Source organism: Callospermophilus lateralis, chromosome 4, assembly GCF_048772815.1.
Source record: "Callospermophilus lateralis isolate mCalLat2 chromosome 4, mCalLat2.hap1, whole genome shotgun sequence".
Taxonomy (NCBI): Eukaryota; Metazoa; Chordata; class Mammalia; order Rodentia; family Sciuridae; genus Callospermophilus; species Callospermophilus lateralis.
Genome location: NC_135308.1, coordinates 99,737,223 through 99,760,806, shown reverse-complemented (window position 1 = coordinate 99,760,806; position 23,584 = coordinate 99,737,223). Strand labels below are relative to the sequence as shown.

General features: G+C 32.3%; 1 protein-coding gene across 1 annotated transcript in view; it reads left to right on the top strand.

Moving 5' to 3' along the window:
- Positions 1 to 23,584, top strand: part of Cpne8 (copine 8) — a 198,158-nt gene that overhangs the window by 140,730 nt on the left and 33,844 nt on the right. The window contains exons 12-14 of the mRNA XM_076852766.1: positions 323 to 376; positions 1,389 to 1,450; positions 15,707 to 15,753. Coding sequence (XP_076708881.1) covers positions 323 to 376; positions 1,389 to 1,450; positions 15,707 to 15,753 — 163 coding nt within the window. The remainder of the gene's footprint in view (positions 1 to 322; positions 377 to 1,388; positions 1,451 to 15,706; positions 15,754 to 23,584) is intronic.

Genomic DNA, 23,584 nt, shown 5'->3' with positions numbered 1-23,584 from the left:
TTTTCTACAAAGCAATCAACATTTTTTAGGACCTTATATATTAAAAGTCTCTCTCAAATATAGAAGATTCAGATGGTTATAGGTAATCAATACATAAAATGATTGAGAAGAATATTACCAACAAAGACTGTGTTTTAAAAGATGAAAAGATGATCGTAGTAGATTTGCCAAGATGTTTTCACCAAATAACTGTCTAGGAATCCTCCTGAAGGTACTTATACATGAAAACTTGGACAGGAAGTGAAGCAACATGGTCAACTCCATCTTTTTAAAAAATTTCAGTATAAAATCTAACACTTTAATTGTTTATTTGCTTTTTAAGGTGGTGAATCCCAAAAAGAAAGGAAAAAAGAAAAAATACATTAATTCTGGAACTGTAAGTCAAATTTTATGTTATTCATTAAGGATTCAGATTAATGAATTATATATGATGTTTTTAATTGGAATAAAAGCAACTAAAGCACTGAGTTTGTTTTACCTCTGATTTTAATATGAAGGACTACAGCAAAAAATTTACTTTCTTGTTGGAGTGACTGTAATGTATAATTCCTCATGAAAGTTAGTGACTTGGTTTCCTGCCTCCTTTCTTGGAGTTAGTAAGGTTCCAGAGGGAAACTGAAGTTTCTTCTGAACTCTTTGACCAGTGGAATCAGACTGGAGAATCAGGCAGACCTGAAAAATTTTAATTGGTTGTAAGAAATAGTCTTTTTTATAGGCTACACGTAACTATTAGGATTCATTTTATGGGTTATGAAGGTGTCCATTTGTAGTACATTCTCTTTGGAATGCCCTTCTAACTCAGCCTAGGAGTGGGCAAAGATGAAAGTATCTGAAAATTGTGAAAATCCAATGTCCTCCTATTTTGAGAAAAAAAAAAATGTCCTGAAGATTCTTTTCTAAGATTGATTGACTCTCAAAGAAGCAAAATCTGTTTTCTTCAAGTTTCCTTTCAAAGATTTTTATAAACCAAGACACTTAAAATATTAGGTGGACTTATTATAAAACCATGACAAAAAGACACATCTCTTCTGGTGTAGCATAGCTTACTGATTCCAGTTTTTTTGGTTTTAACCATTTTCCAATACCCTTTCATCTTTCCTTTTATCTAAAATGGAAATAACACAGTGTCCTTGTGGATAAGTTTCATGCTGTTCTTCAAAGAAAGTAAACTGATCATAGGAAGAAGTTAATTTAATATTTTTATCCCTTTCCTTCTGATAATTTAAAATGTACGAACAATCAGTCCTAGCAGATTTTAATAAAGAATAATATCTTTAGTGATTTTTGAAACGCTAGGAAATATTATTTTTAACAGTTAGAAAAAAAAGTCCATTTGGGGTTATAATTAGCACTAACAGGTAATTCTGTCTCTCGCTCTCTTTTTTAAGGTAACTTTACTTTCTTTCTTGGTAGAAACCGAAGTTTCATTCCTTGACTATATTAAGGGAGGGTAAGTCATTCTTTCAAATTATTTCATTGTTTTAGCATTTCTTTGAAAGTGTGTAGCAAGTGCTACCACCAGGCATGGGGGCAAGTTTGTACATTTTGATGCAGACCTACTATATTTTTGTTTTAAACCTACACAGAAAAATGTACATTCCCAAGAACTATTACTTCTGGTACAAAATGTAACTTTTCTCTAATCAAGAAAAATAGTTTGTTATGCCATCAATAGTTGTAGATAAAACTATTATGTACACTTACATATAATATTTTTACTTGCCTAACACAGGACTTTTTAGTTGTACTTTTTATTTCTTTTAGAATAGCAGAGCAGCTTGAGGGCTTTATTTAAATGCATATGCTAACTTCAGAATATTAAAGGAATGTACCTTGTCATAAAATCATAATGCAGACATGCATTATAATTATGAATAGTCATTTAGTTGTTTTGTTAGCTCCCAGACAAGAATATATTTCCTTAAAAAAAAACAATTGATGATGTTGTGTCCACTGAAAAAAACTAAAAATAAATATTAAAGAATTCTCAAAAAAAAAAAGAACCATTGTTGTAACCATTTTTAAATTTTCCTAAATTCAGATAGATCCCACATTAGTAATGTCTTATAATTTTTGGTAAATAATTTTCTTCCATTTTGAACCTAGGTTTTTCTTTTCTTTTTCTTTTTTTTTTTTTTTTGTTACCTGAGTATTCCTAAAAATATTTTTTCAAAAAGCTTTCATTTTTTTTTCACAATACAAAATATTCACATGTTTATTTGCTTTTATTTTATATTTATAATGTACAAAATTGGTAAGGTAGATTTGACTGTTTAGTAAAGTCATGATGAATAACAGCCAGAGACATCACTTCTGTAAACCTTTTCCTAACTATGTCAGCAATTTTCTTCAATACTTATTTATTGATAGAATGTCATTGGGCCAAAGAAAACAGTAAGGGAATGAGGGACCAAAGAAGCAAAGATAAATACCCAGAAAACAGAGAGCTGGTTCCTTTTTACTCTTTGTTAAGAAACCAAGCAAAAACCAATGCGTGCATAAATGGGAATTACGGTCTATATATGGATATCTTCCAGTCTGTCCCCTGAATCTGTGATGGTGGTTTCTATAAAGTTTAAAGTACCAATTTTTTTTTAAAAAAAGGTTGCCCATGTATTCCAACATCTGTGCATATTTTTTATCATTAGAGGATGGAAAGATAGTAAGCTGAGTTTGTTACTATAGATTTTATTCCTCTATAGATAAATTCATTAGTAGCTATAGATAATAGATGGTAAAGAAGAAAAAGTAAGACAACAGATATACTTTACCATGCTCTTTATAAACAAAGTGCTTCATATATCTGGTTATATTTTGCATATTGAAATAATGAATTTAAGTTTTGAAATGTTATATTCCTTTTGGTATTTATTTCTTGTTTTCCTTCGCGAATCTTTGAAATATGTGTGTGTGTGTGTGTGTGTGTGTGTGTGTGTGTATAAAAAAATACTAGTGTTTTTTGTCAGCAGTGCACACATCTAGAAATATTTTGGTGTGAGTCTATCAATAAAAATATTTCCTAAATTATTTCCAATAGATCACTTTTATTGGTTGTTCATATTCTCCTTTTGAAAATCCTCATAGCTAATCAGAGCAAATGGGTTTCCACACTACATACAACAATGATGGTCTTGAAAGACTCACACAGTGTTCTGTGTTCTGTGGCTTCTGACCTCCACAATTCATTGTTTCCATACTTCCTGCTTCCAGCGCTGCCTGTACTGGAGGATGTGCCAGGAGGCAGTATGCTTGTGGAGCCCCAACTTAATAGGTCCACCCACTCTGCTACGCTAGGCTCCAATCCTGACTCCCTGAGTCCTCTCTAAGAACCCATTTTTGATTTATAAATGGACCTGGGGGAAACAGAGCTTGAATTTCACTAGATAGTTAATCCAACTGGACTTATATTAGTTCATGTAGAATCTAGAAGACATTTTCCAAGATGTCCAGGGATGCACTGAACTCAATAGATACTGTGCTTTTCTTGTATATACACATATTTATTACAAATTTAAAAGTATAAATTAGACAAAGGAAGAAATTAACAACAATAATAATGAAACAAACATTAAAATGATACTATAATAAAAGTATTTAAAATTTATGAATTATTTCTGTGAATTGGTTGACTTTTTTAAAGAAGTATCTTAAAATAACATGGAAAATATTGTTTATGGAAGTATGTTTAATAAATGTATATAATGTTTTTTAAAGATGTTACAATTATACATTTACATATCATTCATCACTGTAGTATCCAAAATAAAACAAAGAGCTATAAATATATCATCTCTCTGACAGTAGAATCCAAATCAACAGCAGTAATAATTATTTTATTGTGTGACCTTATGTGTCTTTGTTCTGAAGACCTTGTTATAAGTAACTGCGCACAGAACTTCTGATTTTTATTAGTGATCTAGTGAGGAGATCTAGTCTATTATGACATTCCTCATTTTACATAATAGGCAAATGATTTCATATATGTAAACTTCATTTTCCTGGGGTTCACGTGAATCGATGTTCCAAAATGATTAATTCAGCTAGATCTTCCAACTAGCCAACGGTTCCCTTATTTATTCTATCTTCCTTGGAATTATTTTTTATATTTTTTGCAGAGGCTTAATCTAAACTGTCAGCTTACTGTACAGTATAATTTCCATATCTGATAGCTCACATTTGCTGACCACTTATCACATGCTAGGCCCTGAGATAAGTGCCTGAAGGAAGCTTTCCCTTTTCCATGGGCTTCACACATTTTGTTCTCCCCTTTCTCATTCTTCCTTTCTTTCATGAGCAATATTCATGTTGGTAATATTCTCTTTTTTGTTGTTACTGGGGATTAAACTCAAGGGCACTTTACCCCTGAAGAACACCCTCAGTCCTTTTGTATTTTGAGACAGCATCTTGCTGAGTTGCTCAGGCCAGCCTTGAATTTGTAATCCTCCTACCTTAGGCACCTGAGTTTCTGGCATTACTGCTGGGTGGCATCATGCCTAGCAATAATATTCTCTTTCCAAAAATAGTTACAATAAATAAATCATTTACTTGCATTTATGTTTTGGTATTGGTGTAATTAATAGATGACATCTAATTACTACCAGTCAAAATAAAGTATCAATAGTGGCTAATGACTTTTGTGAATGACATCAAATATTATTGACAGAAGTCTTCTGACATAACTGACAGTTCAGTCTCTTGCAATGGAAAAAATAGTCTGAAACTTTTTAACACCTCAGTGATATTTAATATGCTTTATAATAATTTTTTCTAAAACTACAGAATGCTTTAGTTCTATTATATCTTTTTAATGTTTATTAAGATATTGGAGGACATAGTATCAAGACTTTCAAATTTTAAAATACTATATTTTTTATTTCACACTGTAAAGATAAAAGATAAAATGGTAAAAAGAAAAGTTAGGTAAAGTGAGAATCATTTAGTGTTACATTAAAATTCCCCATAATCATACACCCTAACAATACTCACCGTTGGAGACTTGATATTTATTCTTCCCTGTTTATTTTCTAACACTTATCAATATTTTTAAAACAGTGGGATATGCACAGTTTCCTGCATTGTATGTTTTGTTCATTAAGTATATTGTGCATATTTATTACCAGGCCACTGCTTATATATCCACCTTATTTTAATAGATCCAAATTGTATAGCTATAGATAATTTAGATTAAAAGTTTCCTACTGACACATATTTTAGTTGTATTCAATTTTTAAAATTATAAACAAGACTGTACTTTAAATTCCAGGTGCATAGCATTTTGTGCACATCATTAAGCATGTCTTTAGAGTCACTGCCTAGAAATAATGTAGGCTAAATAGTATATGTATTTTATAATATTTATGTTTATATATATATATATATATATATATATATATATATATATATGTATATATATATATTTTTTAATGGTATTGCTAAAAGGCTATAATAATTTGTTCCTAACATCTGTTTTTGAGTGTTTATCATATTCTTACCCTTCCTAAATAGCATCTCTCCTTTTTTATTTTGCCGATTTTAATAGATAAATTTGATCTGTTTACCAAGTCCCATGTTAAACCCATTGTGTCTTTGAACACACAGCTTTCAGGCCTCTTTTTCTCCACTATCTCTTTCCTCAGTTCCATTTCAAAGGACTTCAGTATTTTCAACTGAGGACATCAACAGGAGGGCAGCTTGGAGCTGCTTTCCTTAGATGAGCAAGGCTTCAGCAATACCACCCTATGGTTCACGCCTTGGTTTTGATGCCAGTTCTCTTCAGCATGCATCTGGGGACTAAAACTAACAATCTGACCTTGCCTTTTACCCTCTGTGGACCTGGGGAACAATGAAACCAGCAAGTGTTTCAGGCTGTGATCAACCAAAAAACCAAGATAGCACATTGGAGTCATATTTATTAGTACATTTGAAGATTTGTGGGATTCTCAAGATTAATTGTTTGAAGAGGTGCCTATCATTTCAAAATAGGTATGATATTTCAAAAGCAATTAGTAGAAATTACAAAATTCAGTATGGCTTTAAGATTGAATCAGAATTTTTAAAATCAGTGTTTCCTATATTTTTGTGGATTTTTAAATTTTTTAAATTAATTAATTTTAATTAGGTATATATGACAGCAGAATGCATTTGATTGATTGTACGCAATTGCAGCCCAACTTTACATTTCTCTGGTTGTACATGATGTAGCATCACACCATACGTGCAGTCATACATATACCTGGGGTAAAAATGTCCATCTCATTCCACCATCTTTCCTGCCCCCATGCTTCTCCCTCCTCTTTGTCCCATCAAAGTTCCTCCTCCCCCACCCCCCCCCATTATGGATCAGAGAGAACATTCAGCCTTTGGTTTTTTGTGATTACTTTGCTTAGCATGATACCCTCCAACTCCATCCATGTACCTGTAAATGTCATGAATGTATTCTCTTTTAATGCTGAGTAATATTCCATTGTGTATTTATACTATAGTTTCTTTATCCATTCATCTATTGAAGGGCATCTAGGTTGGTTCCACAGTTTAGCTATTGTAGATTGAGCTTCTATAAACATTGATGTGGCTGCATTACTACAGTATGCTGATTGTAATTCCTTTGGGTATAGACCAAGGAATGGGATAGCTGGGTAAAAGGATTGTTTTGTTTCTGGATCTGGGAAGCATCAATTTAGGGTCACACTCATCATTTAGGGTCACTTTTCTCATCTGACAGAATGTTAAGTTCTGCCTATGTTGAATCTTAATTTATGAAGAAAGCTTAAGGTCTTCAAAAGGATGGGTAATCGTCATATAAAATATGAATAATAATAATTAAATTGGTACTTATTCTAGCTAACTCTGCTCCAACCAAAATAAAGTCAGTTGATGTTTTCTTGAATTTACTTTCCCCTCAAGATTCACCATGATGTGGACTGTAGCAGTGTTGCTGATAGTCATAACTGGGATTAAATGCATAGAAATATTTAAATTTCACTTTAAAAATTCAACTCTTTTTTTGTTCTCACAAAAAATTAAATAGAAAATTATAAAAACATCAAGTTATTTGTTTTCTCAGAATTCAGGTATAAGTTATGCAAAGTTAAGAATGAGCGCATTTAAATATGAAACAAAATTATTTTCATAGTCCTTTAGTATCTTTCCCTTTCGAAGGAGCTTCCTTTTAGGCCCAATTCCTGGTATCAGACATTCTGGTCTTGCCTTGCTGTCGTCTTAATTGATATAGATATTTACATGAAAATATACCCTTGATTGTTTGTGCAATCAATATGGTTGTAGCTTGTTATTTTTCATTTATTGTCTCAACCCATTTAAAACACTGTGTTTGGCTGCAGTAGATGGGTGATAGACTCAGGTGAGGAGATGAGACAGATGCATTCTAAATTAGCCAAGATCCAGTTTTTATGCAAATATTCTCTGAAATAAAAATCTAATTTTTAGACTTTTTTTTTTGGTTAAGCATTATCATGATTTTCCTGGATCATGGAATACATTCTGTGACTTGAAATGTTTTATTTTCTAAATAGAATAATATTTAAAAGGAGTTCTAATTCAGAATAACAAAAACTGCTAGTCTCCGCTGAATTATTGACTTTGCAATCATTATTTTGACTTATATCATATATAGATATATAAATAAGATATATAGATATCTATATCTATCTCTCTATATATAGACATAGATACATGAGGGTTTTTCACTTTATATATTTAAAATGATTTTAGATATTAAACATCTAATGTATTTATTTCCTAAAAATGTTTATTTACTAAAACCTAATTCATGGCATTGAAACTTTAAATTTTCATTAGTGAGGACAATGTCATATTCATTCCAAATCATATATTGTTCTAAAATACTTTGTTGAGTAACATCATCATTATTTTATTATTATTTGTGAAATGGGTCTATTTGCCTATACAGAATACAAATCTGCATATTCCCAACAGCTCTCACTCTAAGAATCTAAGGGCAAAATCTTAAATTTCAGTTTGTTAGCTTGCCCTTCAATCCTCTGTGCCTCCCAGGTCTTTCCGAATCTGCACTCCACCAAAATGACTCAAGAACACATACCCATGAAGTTTTCATGTCTCTCAGACTGGCAGATGAAGGCAGGGAAAGAGATCACAAATGCTGTTGCACACTGAGAACCTGTGAAGCTACTGAAACTTCATGTCAACCTGAAACCCTGGTCTGCATTTTTATCAGAATATTGAGTGTGTTAGAAAATTGGAGTTCTGCAGGCTATCATATTGGGAAGATTCCCAAACTCATCCAACCACCCCAAGTGAATAATAATACGTGGCCTTCCCACATATAGTCAGTGGGTGCTAGCCTGCCTTGGTGTCATTTTAATTCTCCATTCTTACGTTTGTCTCTTTATAGAGGCACAATTTTTAAATATTTTTATAAGGCTGAACTCAAGGTAATCATTGAATAAATATGGATTAATTAGACGATCATTTTAAGCATGACTTTCTACCTTTTTCTGCCCAAATCTCTCAGTGTAATTAAAACAGAGTGTGATAATTCAGACCTTATCAGCTTGTGACCTTCCTTTGTCTCTGCTCCATACAATCATCACCAAACAAAACATATGGACCAGGTTTTCCAGGATAAGAAAAAATATGCCCTCCCTTTTTTTGCCTCTACCAGAAATTATTTCAACTGTACTTAATATCTTGGCTAATAGTTCCTTAGAGGAAAGGCAAGATCAGATTAGAATCATGAACTGTTTCTTTATGCACATCATAACAGAAGGGAGCATGAACGAACATAATGGATGATACTGGGTGGGCAATTTCCAGGAAGGAATTTAGATAAGGGGTAACTATTTGGCGAATAATCAAAACAGTCGCAAAAAAGGTGTTACTCGTAGTTGAGACAGTGCATGTAATGGCCATGAACTTGAGTTAAATTGCACAGTTCAAATCTTAGATCTGCCTTTTGTCAGTGACAAATAGAAATAAAAATAATAATGCCTATCTTATAGACAGTTTTGAGAATTAAATGCTATATGGTTAACACTTGACTGATTTCTTTGGAAAAATGTCAATGTGTTTAAAGTTTCACCATATCTCAGCAATGTTCATCATAACATTGTTAGTGCTGATTGCCCTCATTATCAGAGATATTGAGAGAAAAAATGTGTTCAAATTTACTACATCAGTAATTTTCTTGTGTAAATTGTTGGAGGATATAACTCATGGGCATTCACTTCAGACATTCCTGTTCACCCTACCCCAAGTCTTTATCTGAATCTAAACCTTGTCCACAATTATAGACAAATGAATATCCCATTTAAAAGAAGTGAAAATATATCTTAGGGGGCAAGAAAAAAAAGCTACCTACTTATCATAAGCTCATTTTAAAGGCTGAAATGAGTTTCTTGATATTGCTTATTTTAAAGGCAAGTTGAATATCAGTAAGTGCTTTTATCAACAAGCCCCACAAGAATTTTTTTCTTTAAAAATACTTAAAGCAAATACAATAATGATATAAAAATATTTGCCTTAGTTTAATAAAATTTATGGTATTGTATTGGATATTTTGCCTCAGGGAGCACATTTTGCCTGAACATGCAACACTATAAAGTTTTTTCCTAATCCAATTTCTTACTTGGAAACTAAATATACATGTCTAGTGGTGATTTTTTTGTTTTGTTTTGTTTTTATAGGGCTTCTTGTTGTGGCACCCAAATGCTTTGCATTTATCAAATCAGTAGAGAACTAAATCCTGCAGGCTGAACAGGGATAAATCTAATAAAAATAAGCCATTCTGCTTTCTATAAAAATTCACAGAGAAAATTATCATATCTCAACTAAACTCATTTAAACTAGGACTTATAAAAGAAACTTCTATGAATATTAAAAAGTCTTATAAACATTAAGAAGAATCTCATAAACATTGTTTGGGTTAATGTTGTATTCTAATTTTTTGTACATTAAAATGCATGCTTAGAAAAGCTTGGGTATCCAGTTATGTGCTTTATGATGCATTTTATAGAAAACTCTTTCAGAGAATTCCATTCAAAGTCAAAGAAAGTTGTATGCATGCTTCATCATAGGGAAATAGTGCTAATGTAGCCAAAATATTGACAATTTATTTTGTAGCATGCAGTTTCATAGTTAATTTTGCATGGTTAGTCTGCACATTTAGCCAACCAAAGCCAAGTCTAAAGGAGCTGAGTGCTGTAATAGCAATGGAATTTTGCAGACCTATTACTAATACTAGAGCTACCCTTTGCATCTTTTCATACTAATGATGGGCTAATTATTTCTGCTATAAACATAGAACTTTTTAAATATAAGAACTTCTGTAGGAACAAAATTTTTTTATTTAAATTATTATATTATGGACAGTAGACTTTGCCCTCTATAATAGTTTCACGTTGGTAGGCAATTGAAAGATTGGTGACAGGAGAAATAATAAAACAATAGTGGCTTACCAAAGGCAGGTAGTAGTGGGGTACTTGACGTTGCTTAGAATTGCTAATATTGAGTGAAGACTGCTCCTTAGTAGATTGCATTATGGGTTGCTTTTAACTTCTCTGCAGACAGTGCATTTCTTACTCCTGCATTGGTGGGAGTTTTACTGCTTCACCTTGAACCACTGACTGACAATTATAGAGAGGATTAATGAAAAATAAATTTATGACAATGTAAAGAGACCTTGCCCCTTTTGACCCAACAGTGATTCATATGAACCAGGAGAAGATGTCATAAGACCTCATTCTCTAGCATGCAGGGGTGTTTGTCTTGGGCAGGTACTTAAGAGTTTTATTTCTAATATTTAGTGGACTTCTTCAAAAAAGCCATTACCTGTTTCTCAAAACAGTGGTGCAGACAGTTGTTAATTTTTCAGGGAGACACAACTCTCTGGCTAGTTGTGATCCTAGAGCTCAAGCTCTAGTCTATATGATTGACATCTCACTGTCTATCTTCTAGGTACCATTTCCTCTCTAGCACCCAGCGCATTTTAAATGGAATTCTGGATAGTGTATGTTAATTGTGGTTACATGTTGTGGTTTGATGTTATTTTTTTTTTTTGCTTATTTTGAGTATGTTACTTATGAGATCCTTTTAAAGTACTGGTTAGAAAAAAAAAATTAGTAGTCTTGCATAGCTTTTTGACTTGGAGTTCTTGAAGATGAGCTAGCCTCCTTGTGAAGTTGTACTTCAGAACATACTGAAATCAATCACCAAAGTCTGGAGAAAGAACATTTTGTTAATTTATGATAACTAGATTCTCTAAGGACCAAGAATACTAGCATAAACTATTGGGGAATTACATCACTTGTCCTCTAGTTTCTTTTTAGTTCTTACTTTTAATATTTCAATGATCCCTCTGAAACCCAGAGTGTTTGGAAGGATAGAAAGGAAATAAGCAGGAGGTCCAAGCTCATAATTACTTCATGTAGTAGGATTTTGTTTGAAGAGGTATCCAGATGATCCTTTTAAAAAGATGGATCATTCATGGTGCAGTCTTGGGTTGGGAAGGTTGGGAAATAAAGAAGCTGGTGTGAAATAAAGAAAATCTGACATGGAAGGATCAGATTTGAGGCAATAACCTGTAACTCTGTTAGACCCAGAAATTTGTTAAGCACTGTACATTCTACATTCAAGGAAGTATGCTGAATTCAGGTCCTAAAACACTTGCATCAATATTAGATATAATAACTAATTAATTTTTCAATGCCTTCTATGCACAGGTGTTTTTCTTGTCCCATCAACAACAACCCAAGGAAGTTTTCTTTATTATTATTACAAATGAGGTGCAAAGAGGTTAATTAGCTTTCTGAAAGACACATTACCAATAGCTGGAAGTGTTTATATTGGAATTCACATTTGTATCTTAAAACCTGCCCTCATTTAGGCAAATCTCCATTGTTGAGGACAGTATTCCTGGGAATAGTTTATGAGCATGGGAAGCAGGAATTTTGAACAGGCAGGAAAGTTTGGAATCTAGCAACTCTGTACTATCATTAAAGTACTTCAACTACTTTTAAGAAAGAGGAAAAAGTTAAGACAAAAAAGGGTATAAAATTCATCCCATGATGAAATAGGGTCACTCAGACTGGGTGACAGGCAAGGGGCCTAGGAGTCCACAGCAGGTCCCAGAACTGAGGTATAAACTAGGTTGCATGTTGGCAAATCAAGGCAGAAGCAAAGTCCTGATATGAATGTTAGAGTTGGGTGGGCATCCCAGTATTTGGGGGCTCTAGATTCCACGAGCTGGTGAATTGAATCTGTTTGACAGAATTAAATAAGGATGGGGGAAGTCCATCTTTAGGATTCATAATGTGCAGTGTGTACAACAGGATTTGAAATTGGAAATCAATGAAAACAGCGTTTCTATATACCCCCATCACAACTGTTAGTTCATAATAATTAATTCATAATAATAGCTATAAAAAAATTCTGAGATGATAGTACTGTATGTGTGTGTGTGTGTGTGTGCGTGTGTGTGTATACATTCTTGTTTTCTGTGGGTCTTGCTGTGCTAGTAAATTCTTTCCATCTTGACATTTAATTTTTCTGTCATTCACAGTTTTGGAAAGGTGGCAAAGTAAAATAGGAACACTTTCCAAGTATATATTTTTGCAGTACTAGGATACATGCATTGGGAAGTCTCATGAGATGTTGGTACTAGCTTGTGCTATTTGGCAGGCATAACTTTTTTTATATTCTAGGATATGGTGCTCCTATCTTGGATTCTTGAAACCTTGCATTTCTTTTTCTGTTTCTAAAACATAAAATGACAGCTAAAGTAACACTTCCTAAGCAAAATGTTTCAAGGATTTATATGTGATTGTTTTTATGAATATTCTATCAGGAGTCATCTGTGTGAATTCAGATTTTTTACTTTGACAAGTGATTGATTTTTTTTTCCTCTAACATTAGACTTCAAGCAATATTAGAGAATGAAAAGGATAACAAGATTATTGGTGGTATTTCTGGGCTTGCTTTTATAACAGATCATTAATCATTGTTTTTGAGAAATCTGCCTTATAGCCTAAAGTTGTCATATTGCTAACATCTTTAAAACATTTATTAATTAATATTTTCTAAATATATAGAATATGGTATTTAATATGATAACTATACATTGTAGTAGAAATGAAAATGCTCAGAAATCATGAAAATGGATAATCTGTTACTCACAGTAAATGTGCAGTTGAGTTTTAGTTATACTATTGATAATCAATTAGTGATAAAATGCCAGGATGTTTTTGTCATTGTTTTTAAGAATAGAAAGTTGAAATTGTAAAATCTGTGAGATCAAAGATGGCGCTTCATTTGTTTTATTTCATTTCATCTCAGCACAGTGCTTGCCAATTGGAAGATGCTTAATAAATAATTGCTGAGCTTTAGTTTTTTAAAGGAAAAAAATTCAGTGGTATTATAGTAGGCTAAGGGAACATCACTACCATGAGGAGAAGCTTTCTGTTGTGAGCCACATTTCCCTTCTGATCTGAATAGTGCTGCTGATTCAAAGCAATAAAGGGCAGAAAATCTTTCTGACATGCATAATGAGACAAAGAATTAATCAAACTTTGTAATTATTGAGCGACCAAATATGCATCAAGCACTCTGCTTTACTTCTTGAATATCTCTCTTGCTCTCTGATTACCAAATGGACTTATTTACCCTTAGTGCTAAATGCATCAATCTTTTATATTTAGTATTAAAGTATCCTGGGTCTTAGTGGTACCCCTTAGGCTGGCCTGACTACCTGCCTGCCTTCCTTTCTCTTTCTATCCCTTTCTTTTCTTATCTTTTGTCTTTTTTTAATAAATTCATTTTATATATGTAATATGTATATTTATGTTTATGTTTTTTAGATGTATATCTTGAAAATTAAATATATTTTATATATATATATATATATATAATAAACATATTATAGGATTTTATAATTTTGTTTTTACCATTGGCATGGGACGATACTAAGTTTTATGAGCAAAACTTTCATTCTGTAAAAGTAAGACAATAGTTCTTTATCAAATTATTGTGCATATAAAATATATTATATATATATTATGCACTTAAATATATTTTGCATATAATATTTTATGTAGTTATCTTTCAGTTTTCTTTTTATTACTGTGTGCCAGAAACCTGCCTTCAAAGTTGGCTGAGATCACCAACTGAGTTGCTGGGACTTAATCCCTGTCCCTTCCAATTCAAAAACCATATCCTTTCTAAGATACAGTATCCTACCCTGACTTATGGTCACTTGTTCATAAGAAGTTGCATGGCCAAGCAGTGTACTGATGAGGACTGTTCTTTTCAAGCCTTCAAAGGAATTTTGAAATGTTTTCCCAAAAGTCTCACTGTATTCTTTTTTTGAAAGTTCGTATGCATTTTGGTTCATATTGGTTAGTGTTTTGTTCCATGTTAGCCTATATTGTTAGACTACAAACCTGATTTCCACTTCAAAGAAAAATTATCATATAAGGGAATATAAAGGAAATCTACATTAGTTTTTGTTAAATGTAACCACAAAAGGTTTTTCAATTGTTTATGGAAAAGAATGAATGAATTTGATTAAATCCCTGAATAGTATTTAAATCTTTACTCTGAATTTTTGGAGAAAGAAGGAAATATTGTCAAATTTTTTGCTAAGAGAACAAGGTACCTTGAGCCAGATTATTTTTTAAATTCCATCATCATCATCATTTATCCAACATTTCCAAACTTTGAAGCATTGCATCGGTTGTTCAATGTGTCAAAAGTAATTTTGGCTAAACAATAGTCCAAGTATCATCTTTTCAAATGATTTCCTTTTTAATAGGAATTATTTTTATGATTATAAAAATAATGATTATAGTTATAATAACTATGATTATAGTTATTACAATAATCATATCATCATCATTATTTATGTGTTTGATGCCTTCTTTGGTAAGAAAGAGATGAAATTACTTAACAGAAGGAGCCATAAATATTCCTGAGTAAATTTTTTAGGTGAATGCCACCTGTTTGGTTTCTAAATGAGAAAAAAAAAAAAAAAAAGCTAACATAGTAAAAAACACAAAAATCTGACTAATTCAATAAAATAGTTTTGTTAATCACCTGGGCTGATAATTTTTAAAATATATGACAGATCTCATTAACATCTCCATATTTATGATGAATGAGTATACATACATATACATAGAGGAATACTGCAATTAGAGATGAATTTGTACCTGGAGTTCTTGATTTCTAAAGAAAATAGAAGAGAATCCTACTATCAGAATTGCTGAAAGAAAATTAGTTTAAGCAATGACATTAGAAATGATTTTAGCAATGCACTATTTTAAGGTGTAGTATAATGACTACAAAATAATTTTGATCTTAATATAAATTACTAATAAATACTGGCATTCGAAACTGGAAAATATTTGCAATTTGACTTCTTCACTGTGAGCTATTCCCATAGTTATTGTGGTCCAAAATACAAGTTATTTTTATTCCTAGGACTTTAATTTTTTTATTGTATGTAGTATGAATATATTTTTATCAACGGTATTTTTATCAAGATTTTATATTGTAAAACTGTCTATCTAATGCTATCCAATGTATATTGTAATATATTTGCATAAAGTAACATTTAAGAAACTTAATCATACCAAAAAATATAACACAAATGGAAAACAAACTCCTTTTGTGCACTTATTTGCTTATTAATGATTCTCATTTATTTATATTCTAGAACACAAATCAACTTCACAGTGGCTATTGATTTTACAGCATCAAATGGTGAGTATTAAGACTATAACCTGATAAAAGCTATCACCAATTAAGTGAAAAATACATTTTTATTTTCATGAGAGTTAGGTATTTTATTTTTATCTTTACATACTTCTGAAGTTTTTCATTAAAAAAAAAAAATCACATAGTCCAGGTATAGCGGCACACACCTATAATCCCAGTGGCTAGAGAGGCTGAGGCAGGAGGATCGCAAGTTCAAAGCCAACCTCAGCAAAAGCAAGGTGCTAAGCAACTCAGTGAGACCCTGTCTCTAAATAAAATACAAAATAGAACTGGGAATGTAGCTCAGTGGTTGAGTTCAATCCCAGTACCAAAAAAAAAAAAAAAAAAACCACATAGTTTTTCCTATATTGTTAGCATTACAAAAAGTTAAGATATTTAAAAGACTACAAAAAAATCTCACAAAGATACATAACAGATTTATTAAATGTTGAAATATTGTCCTTTTTGTTCCACATGTATTTAAGAAGAATTCAAGTTTTAGAAATCGTTAATCTCATTGTCTATCTCTGGCCCATTCACATACCCCTTATTTTTTTCCATGTATAAATATAATTCTGATGTGTGTCTAATTATAATCCTCATTTTTGTAGTAATTTTGTGTGTTCTAATCTATATAGATCTAATTTAACAGTACATGTACCTTGCACAACTTGGTTAAGTTTTACTCATTTATTTTTAAGAATTACTCATATTAACATATTTATATCCAGTTAATTACCTGGGACTGACATATGATATTCCATGAATGAATATTCGTAATTCATATATGAAACATTTTAAGAAAGTATACTTTTAATCTTATTTGGAACCAACTTTGTTTCAAGTAGACCAACCATTTGAAATTCATTGTTAGATATCACAAGATCATGAAATTCATTATCCTTTCCCAGAAGTGGCAACTAGTTTTATTTGTCTACCATTGGTCTCCAACTTACAAGGTTTTGAATTACATTTTTTTTTTTTGACTCTAAAAAGGTATGGAACAATATACATTTAGCAGAAACCACTTTTCAATTTTGCATTTTGCTCTTTTCTTGGGCTGAAGATATGTGGAACAGTATTCCCTCCTGGTGCTAGGCAACCTCCACTCCCAGTCCGCCAAACAACCATGAGGATGAATGCCTGGTTCCCTGGAGTGTGCTGAGTTGCTAGTCCATAATATTCAGTAGATTCCGTGTACTAAATACATTATTTATGATATTTTTCAACTTATATCCCAGTAAACGTGCAACATAAACACTATTCAATCATCAATTGAGGAGCATCCTTAGGGTTATTTCTTTTTTAAAAAAAATACTTATTTTCCCATGGCTTTCACATTGTAAGATCTTTACTTCATTTTTCTCTTAAATTGACTGGTATTTCACAAAATAACAGAATTTTTAGGGAAAACTGCACCATAGGAGGTCACTTAATCCACCCTTCTCTTATGCAAATGAGGAAACTGAGAACCAGAAAATCTTTTTACTAATTAAAAAGACTAGTCCTAGAGGTACAACTGTGGATGAGAAGATCAAACTGTAATTCTGTTCTCCTGTCACTGTATATTGAGTTTATTCTGTAGTATTATGATTTCAAAATAGTAATTTTTACTCATTCAGTACAATATGAAACAGAAGTAATAAAGGCAACTGGTTTAAAAAACTTGCTTTTTTTGAACTGATAAATTTTAGCACAAGTAAGAGAAGCAAATAAATGTCAATTAAGACACAAACTTCTTATTTAAGAAGAAATAGACAATCTGAATAGACCTGTAACAAGAGATTGAATTAGTAATTAAAAAAAAAAAATCTGTCCTCAATGTTTATCTGCCATGACACTCCGACAGCTTCACTGGTAAATTCCATCAAATATTTAAAGAATTAATACCAATTCTTCACAAACTCTTGCATAAAAAAAGAAAGAAAAAGGTATTTTCGCTAGTTTATTCTATGAGTTATTATTGCCTTAATGCCAAAGCTAGACATTAAGGATAAGTATTTCTTTTAGTTACAGAGGTAAATATCCTCAACAAAATACTAACAGACTGAATCCAGCAACATATAAAGATAATTATATCTTCTGACAGAATATTTATCCCAGCATTGCAAGATTCCTTTAATATTAAAAAATCAAATAATGTAATATACTCTATTGATAGAATGCAAAAGCCATGTAACTCCCAACTGATAGAGAAAAAACATTTGACAAAGCCCAACACATTTTCATGGTAACAGCAATCAACAAACTAGAACTATAGAGGGACTTTCTGACCTTATGAAGGGAGTCTTGGACAAACGCAAAACCAACCTTATACTTCCTGGTGAAAAGCTAAATGCTTTCCTCCTGAGTGCAACCCAAGGATATCTGCTCTCACTGCTTCTATTCAACAGTGTTCTGGAGGCTGTGGCCGTGAAAGTTAGGCAAGAAAAAGAAACTTAAAATATCCTGAATGGTGAGGAACAACTGAAACTCTATTTGCAGGTAACGTGATCTTATATATGGAAAATTCTAAATTGATATATATATATCAATTTTTTAATATGCCCATCTAAGGAATGATCTTAAAATGAAATTAAGAAGACAATTCCAAGCCAGGTGCAGTGGTGCATGCCTGTAATCCCAGTGACTCAAAAGGTTGAGGCAGGAGGATTACAAGTTCAAAGCCAGCCTCAGCAATTTAGAGAGTCCCTGTCTCAACATAAGAAATAAAAAAGAGCTGGGGATATGGTTCAGTGGTTAAGTGTCCTTTGTTCTAATTCCTAGTACCAAAAAAAGGAAGACAGTTTTATTTATAATAGCATCAAAAGAAATGGTATGATTAGTGATACACTGAATAAAATAAGCATCAAATTTATACTCTGAAAACTATTTCTGAAAATATAGTCAAAAGAAATTAAATATTTTGAATAAAAAAATATAGCCATGTTCCTGAATTAGAAGATCTGATATTGTGAATATCAAAGTATTCCTCAAAATGATTGACAGATTGAATTCAATATTTATTGAAATTCCAAAGGCCATTTTTTTTCTTTGAGGAGTGGAAAATTCATATTGAAAATTATAAAGGAATAACAAGGGATCCAGAAAAGGCAAAGCAAACTTAAAAAAGACCACCTAGGTAGATTCACATTTTCAACTTCTAAAATTTACTATAAAACAACAGTGATCAAGACAGTATGATGCTGGCATAAAAATAGATATAAAATCAATAAAATTTAAAACACAAGAATAGGATCCTAATTAGAATAAGATATACTCCATATATGTAGAATATGTCAAAATACACTCTATGTCCTGTATATCTATAATGAAAAAATTTTTAAAAAAATTTAAAAAAAAGCCCATATTTAAGTTAACTGATTTCAAGGATACCAACACAATTCAATGGGGGAAAGAATAATAAGAATTTCTTACAATTTATTTATTTATTCTAATTTGTTATACATGACAGCAGAATGTATTTAAAGTCATAGTACACATATAGAGCTCAATTTTTTATTTCTCTGGTTGTACTCACAGTAGAGTCACACCATTTGTGTCTTCATACATGTACTTAGGGTAATGATATCCACCATCCTTTCTATCCCTATTACCCCTCTCTTCCTCTCCCTCCCCTTTGCCCTATCTAAAGTTTCTCCATTCCTCCCATGTTCCCCTAACATCCATTATGGATTAGCATCCACATATCAGCCTTTGGTTTTGGGGGGGAATTGGCTTATTTCATTTAGCATGATATTCTCCAACTTCATCCATTTACCGCAAATCACATGATTTTATTCTCTTTTAATGATGAGTAATATTCCATTGTGTGTGTGTGTGTGTGTGTGTGTGTGTGTGTGTGTGTATATATATATATATATATATATATATATATATATATATCACAGTTTCATCATGTCAGATTAGATCTGATTTCCTTAACAAGACTCCAATAGTGCAAGAAATGAAATCAAGAATCAGTAAGTGGGATGGATTCAAACTGAAAAGCTTTTTCTCTGCAAAAGAAAGAATCAAGGAGATGAAGAGAGAGTCTACAAGATGGGAGCAATTTTTTACCACATGCATATCAGATAGAGCACTAATTTCTAGTAAATATAAAAAACTGGAAAAACTTAACACCAAAAAAATCCCACAAATAACCCAGTCAATAAATAGGCCAAGGAAATGAACAGATATTTCTCAGAAGATGATATAAAATCAATCAACAAATATATGAAAAAATGTTCAACATCTCTAGCAATTAGAGAATTGCAAATCAAAACTATTCACTTCAGTCAGAATGGCAGTTATTAGAAATAAAAACAACAATAAGTGTTGGTGAGGATGTGGGGGAAATGGCACACTCATATATTGCTGGTGGGACTGCAAATTGGTGCAGCCAATCTGGAAAGCAGTATGGAAATTCCTTGGAAAAGATGGAATGGAAACAGCATTTGACCCAGCTATCCCACTCCTCCATCCATACCCAAAGAACTTAAAAACAGCATACTACAATGATGCAGCCATATCAGTGTTTATAGCAGCACAATTCACGATAGCTAAATTGTGGAATCAACCTAGATGCCCTTCAATGGATGAATGGATAAAGAATAATAGTCTTTTTAAAAAATAATAGTCTTTTAAAAAAGTGGTGCTTGGACAACTGAATGGACATGCAGAAGAATGAAGTTAGACTCTTACCTCTCTCAGATTAAAAAAAAAATCTCAAAATGGAACATAGATGTAAATATAAGAGCTAAACTCAAGAAAACAGGTTGTATCTTCCATTTGGCAGTTGATTCTTACGTGTGACACCAAAAACCATGAATAGATAAATTGAACTTCATCAAAATTAAAACACTTTTGTTCCAAAGGAGACTATCAGGAAAGTGAAAAGACAAACTACAGGATGGGAGAAATATTTGCAAAGCATACATCCCATAAGGACTTGTATCTAGAATATATGAAGAACTCTTCTAACTGAATAAGAGAAAAAAATAACCAAATTTTTAAAAATAGGCAAAGAATCTGAGTAGATATTGTTACAAATAAGATATACAAATGACCAGTAAGCACATGAATAGATTCTTGGCATGCATAGGCTTCAATAAATAGACATCAAAGTGTAAGATTTCACAACTATTTGGTTGGCTATAATCAGTATTCATCAGAATGTGAAGAAACCAGATATTTTATAATATTATGAATGGGTACATAAAATGATGCAACCACTTTTGAAAACACAGTTAGTCAAATTGTTAAATAAAAAGTTACCATACGACCCAGCAGTTTTGCGTCTAGATATATGTCTAAGAGAAGTGAAAACATGCGGATAGAAAAACTTGCCAGTGGAATTTTGTAGCATCAAAATAGCCAAAATATGGGAACAATGCAAATGGCTGTCAACTGATAAATGGATAGACAAAATGCAGTGTATTCATACACTGGATGTTGACCCACAATAAGCAAGAGTGAATAACTGATGCGTACTACAACATAGACATTGAAATCACAAGCTGGTCACAAAGACCACATATTATGGGATGCCATTGTATGACATATTTGGATTAGGAAAATCAGGAGAGACTCTCACTGTTTAGAGATGGGGTGGGTGATAAGGGGTCAATAGCTAATGAGTACAGAGTTTCTTTTTGAAGCAATGAAAATGTCCTAAAATTGATTGTAATAAGGATTGTGCAATCTGTGAGTATATTGTAGTAAAAATGATAGAATTGTAGTTTACAAATGATGTGAATTATGTCTCAGTAAGCAGCTAACAAAGAATCTATTTAAGTCTAATGTTCTTAGGAAACGCCTGGTGTTATCTCTAAAATAAAATCAGCTTAAGTGTGATATTATTCTAGGCTTAAAACTATTGTAAATACCTTAAGTAAAGAATGATAACTAAGGTCAAGAGCTGTGGAATCTGACTGCTTAAATTCATATTCTAGTTTTACCAATTATTTATGCTATGTTATTTAGAGCAAGTTATTTAATTTGAAAGATGGGTATAATAAAATTACCCATGCCATTGGTTTGTTAAAATGCTTAAGTGAGATATGAAGTAAGATGTTCAATGTATGTTAGATTCCCTGTTATTATGAATATATCATATTAACCTATTACAGTTCATTCTTTATAAACACCATTGCAGATATAGAGGAAAGACAAATATGGTCAGAGACTCTTGGAGTTGGCAGTTAATTTTTTAATTGCCAAATTTTGTAGTGCAGAACATCAGAGCCATAAGGATATAAAAGAAAAGATAGCAAGGGCCAAGCTAAAGAAGAACGTTGTTTGGTGCACAGAAGACATAAGCTGGAAGAGAAGAAAGTTATTTTCAGGACAGGGTGGCAATTTGAGAAGTCTGTAGAGATGAGAGGGAAGTATCATTGGTGTACAGTGGAGATGGTTCAGATGAAGATGCTGAGAGAGGGGTAGGGTCCTGCTATGCATGAGAGGTTAAGATATTAAGCATGCTGGGATTCTAATGGTTTTTTTTTTTTTAAGAGAAATAGAATTATTTGTCATGTTGCCACCATTATTTGAGAGTTGTGTTAAATAACCATTTAGTCCATTAATGGTATTCCTGTTTCTGACTACAGTAGACTTTTGACCAAATGACCAAGTCCCTACTTTAGAAAGACATAACAGAATAAATTGTACTGGATGAAATAAAAAGAAAAGGAAGACTTTATTCAGAATTATAGCAATAGGGATCAAGAGTTAAGAAGAGAAAAAAATTGAACTCTGGGGCTCTGAAGCAAAAGGCTGGAGGGATTTGAATGCTAAGGTGATTTAGTGGGACATTAACTAGGAGATTGGTCTATGTGAGCAGGCCTCTGTGTTTGCTGATTGGCTCTTATTGAAATTAGCCTCTTAAATATGCAGAAACTGGAAGATAGTAGTACTGTCTTTTTAAATGATTATATTTCAAAGGAATGCCCCACCCCCATCTTCTTAAGGAAGATACTTCATGGTTATAGAATTTTTCCTCTTTCAGAGGGAAAGAAAGAATTTACAGTTGCAAGTTTTCTAAAGCAAATTCTGTAAGAAAAGTGAGGTCAGGATCCTAGAGTCAGGAAGAAACCATTCAAAAGTCAGTCAAGTTGAGGTGAACCTTAAAGACATCTATAGAAGACTGTCTTAGAAATTTCGTCATGCAGAACCAACATGTGAATGCTGGTAACCCTTTGGAAATACAAATGCATTTGTGTAGTTATATGTATTATAAACCAAGAGGAATCTCTCTTTTATTTTGTTTCTCTCTGAATTGCAAGTATTTATTGTTATTTTTTTTCCCTTCCTTCTTTGGGCCTTGGTTTAATGTGGAATAGAGTTGTATGAGCTATTACAAGTCCAATCAAACTTTCCATTTTCACTTAAGAAACTGAATGGACTTGGAGGCTGCCTTTGTGCTGGTAGTTAAGGTGACTCAGTGTGAACTTCAGTGTGTCTGAGTGGTGTTTTACATTTGCTCTCAAGGTCATCTCCATTCAGATGCATCCCCTATATAGAACAAGCATTTTAGAAATATAAAACCTTGTGGATAATCCAACCAATAATAACAGTAGTAGTTAAGCCTACAATTCTGTGATACTTTTTTTTAATTTTAATCACTTTCAAACACATAACCTTATTTTGTCCTCCCAGAAATCACTAAGGGAGGATTTATTTTACAGATGTTCTCCTGGACATGGAGAAACTTACCTCTTGGGCCTCTGGCTCCTAACTTACTATCTAGTTAGCAAGTCTGAATATGTTTCCAATCTAGGTATTTAATCACCTTGAATTTGAAAATCACTGTGCTCTGCTTTTCTTGAGTGATAAGTTGGGATAGCTCTCCAAAGTTCAA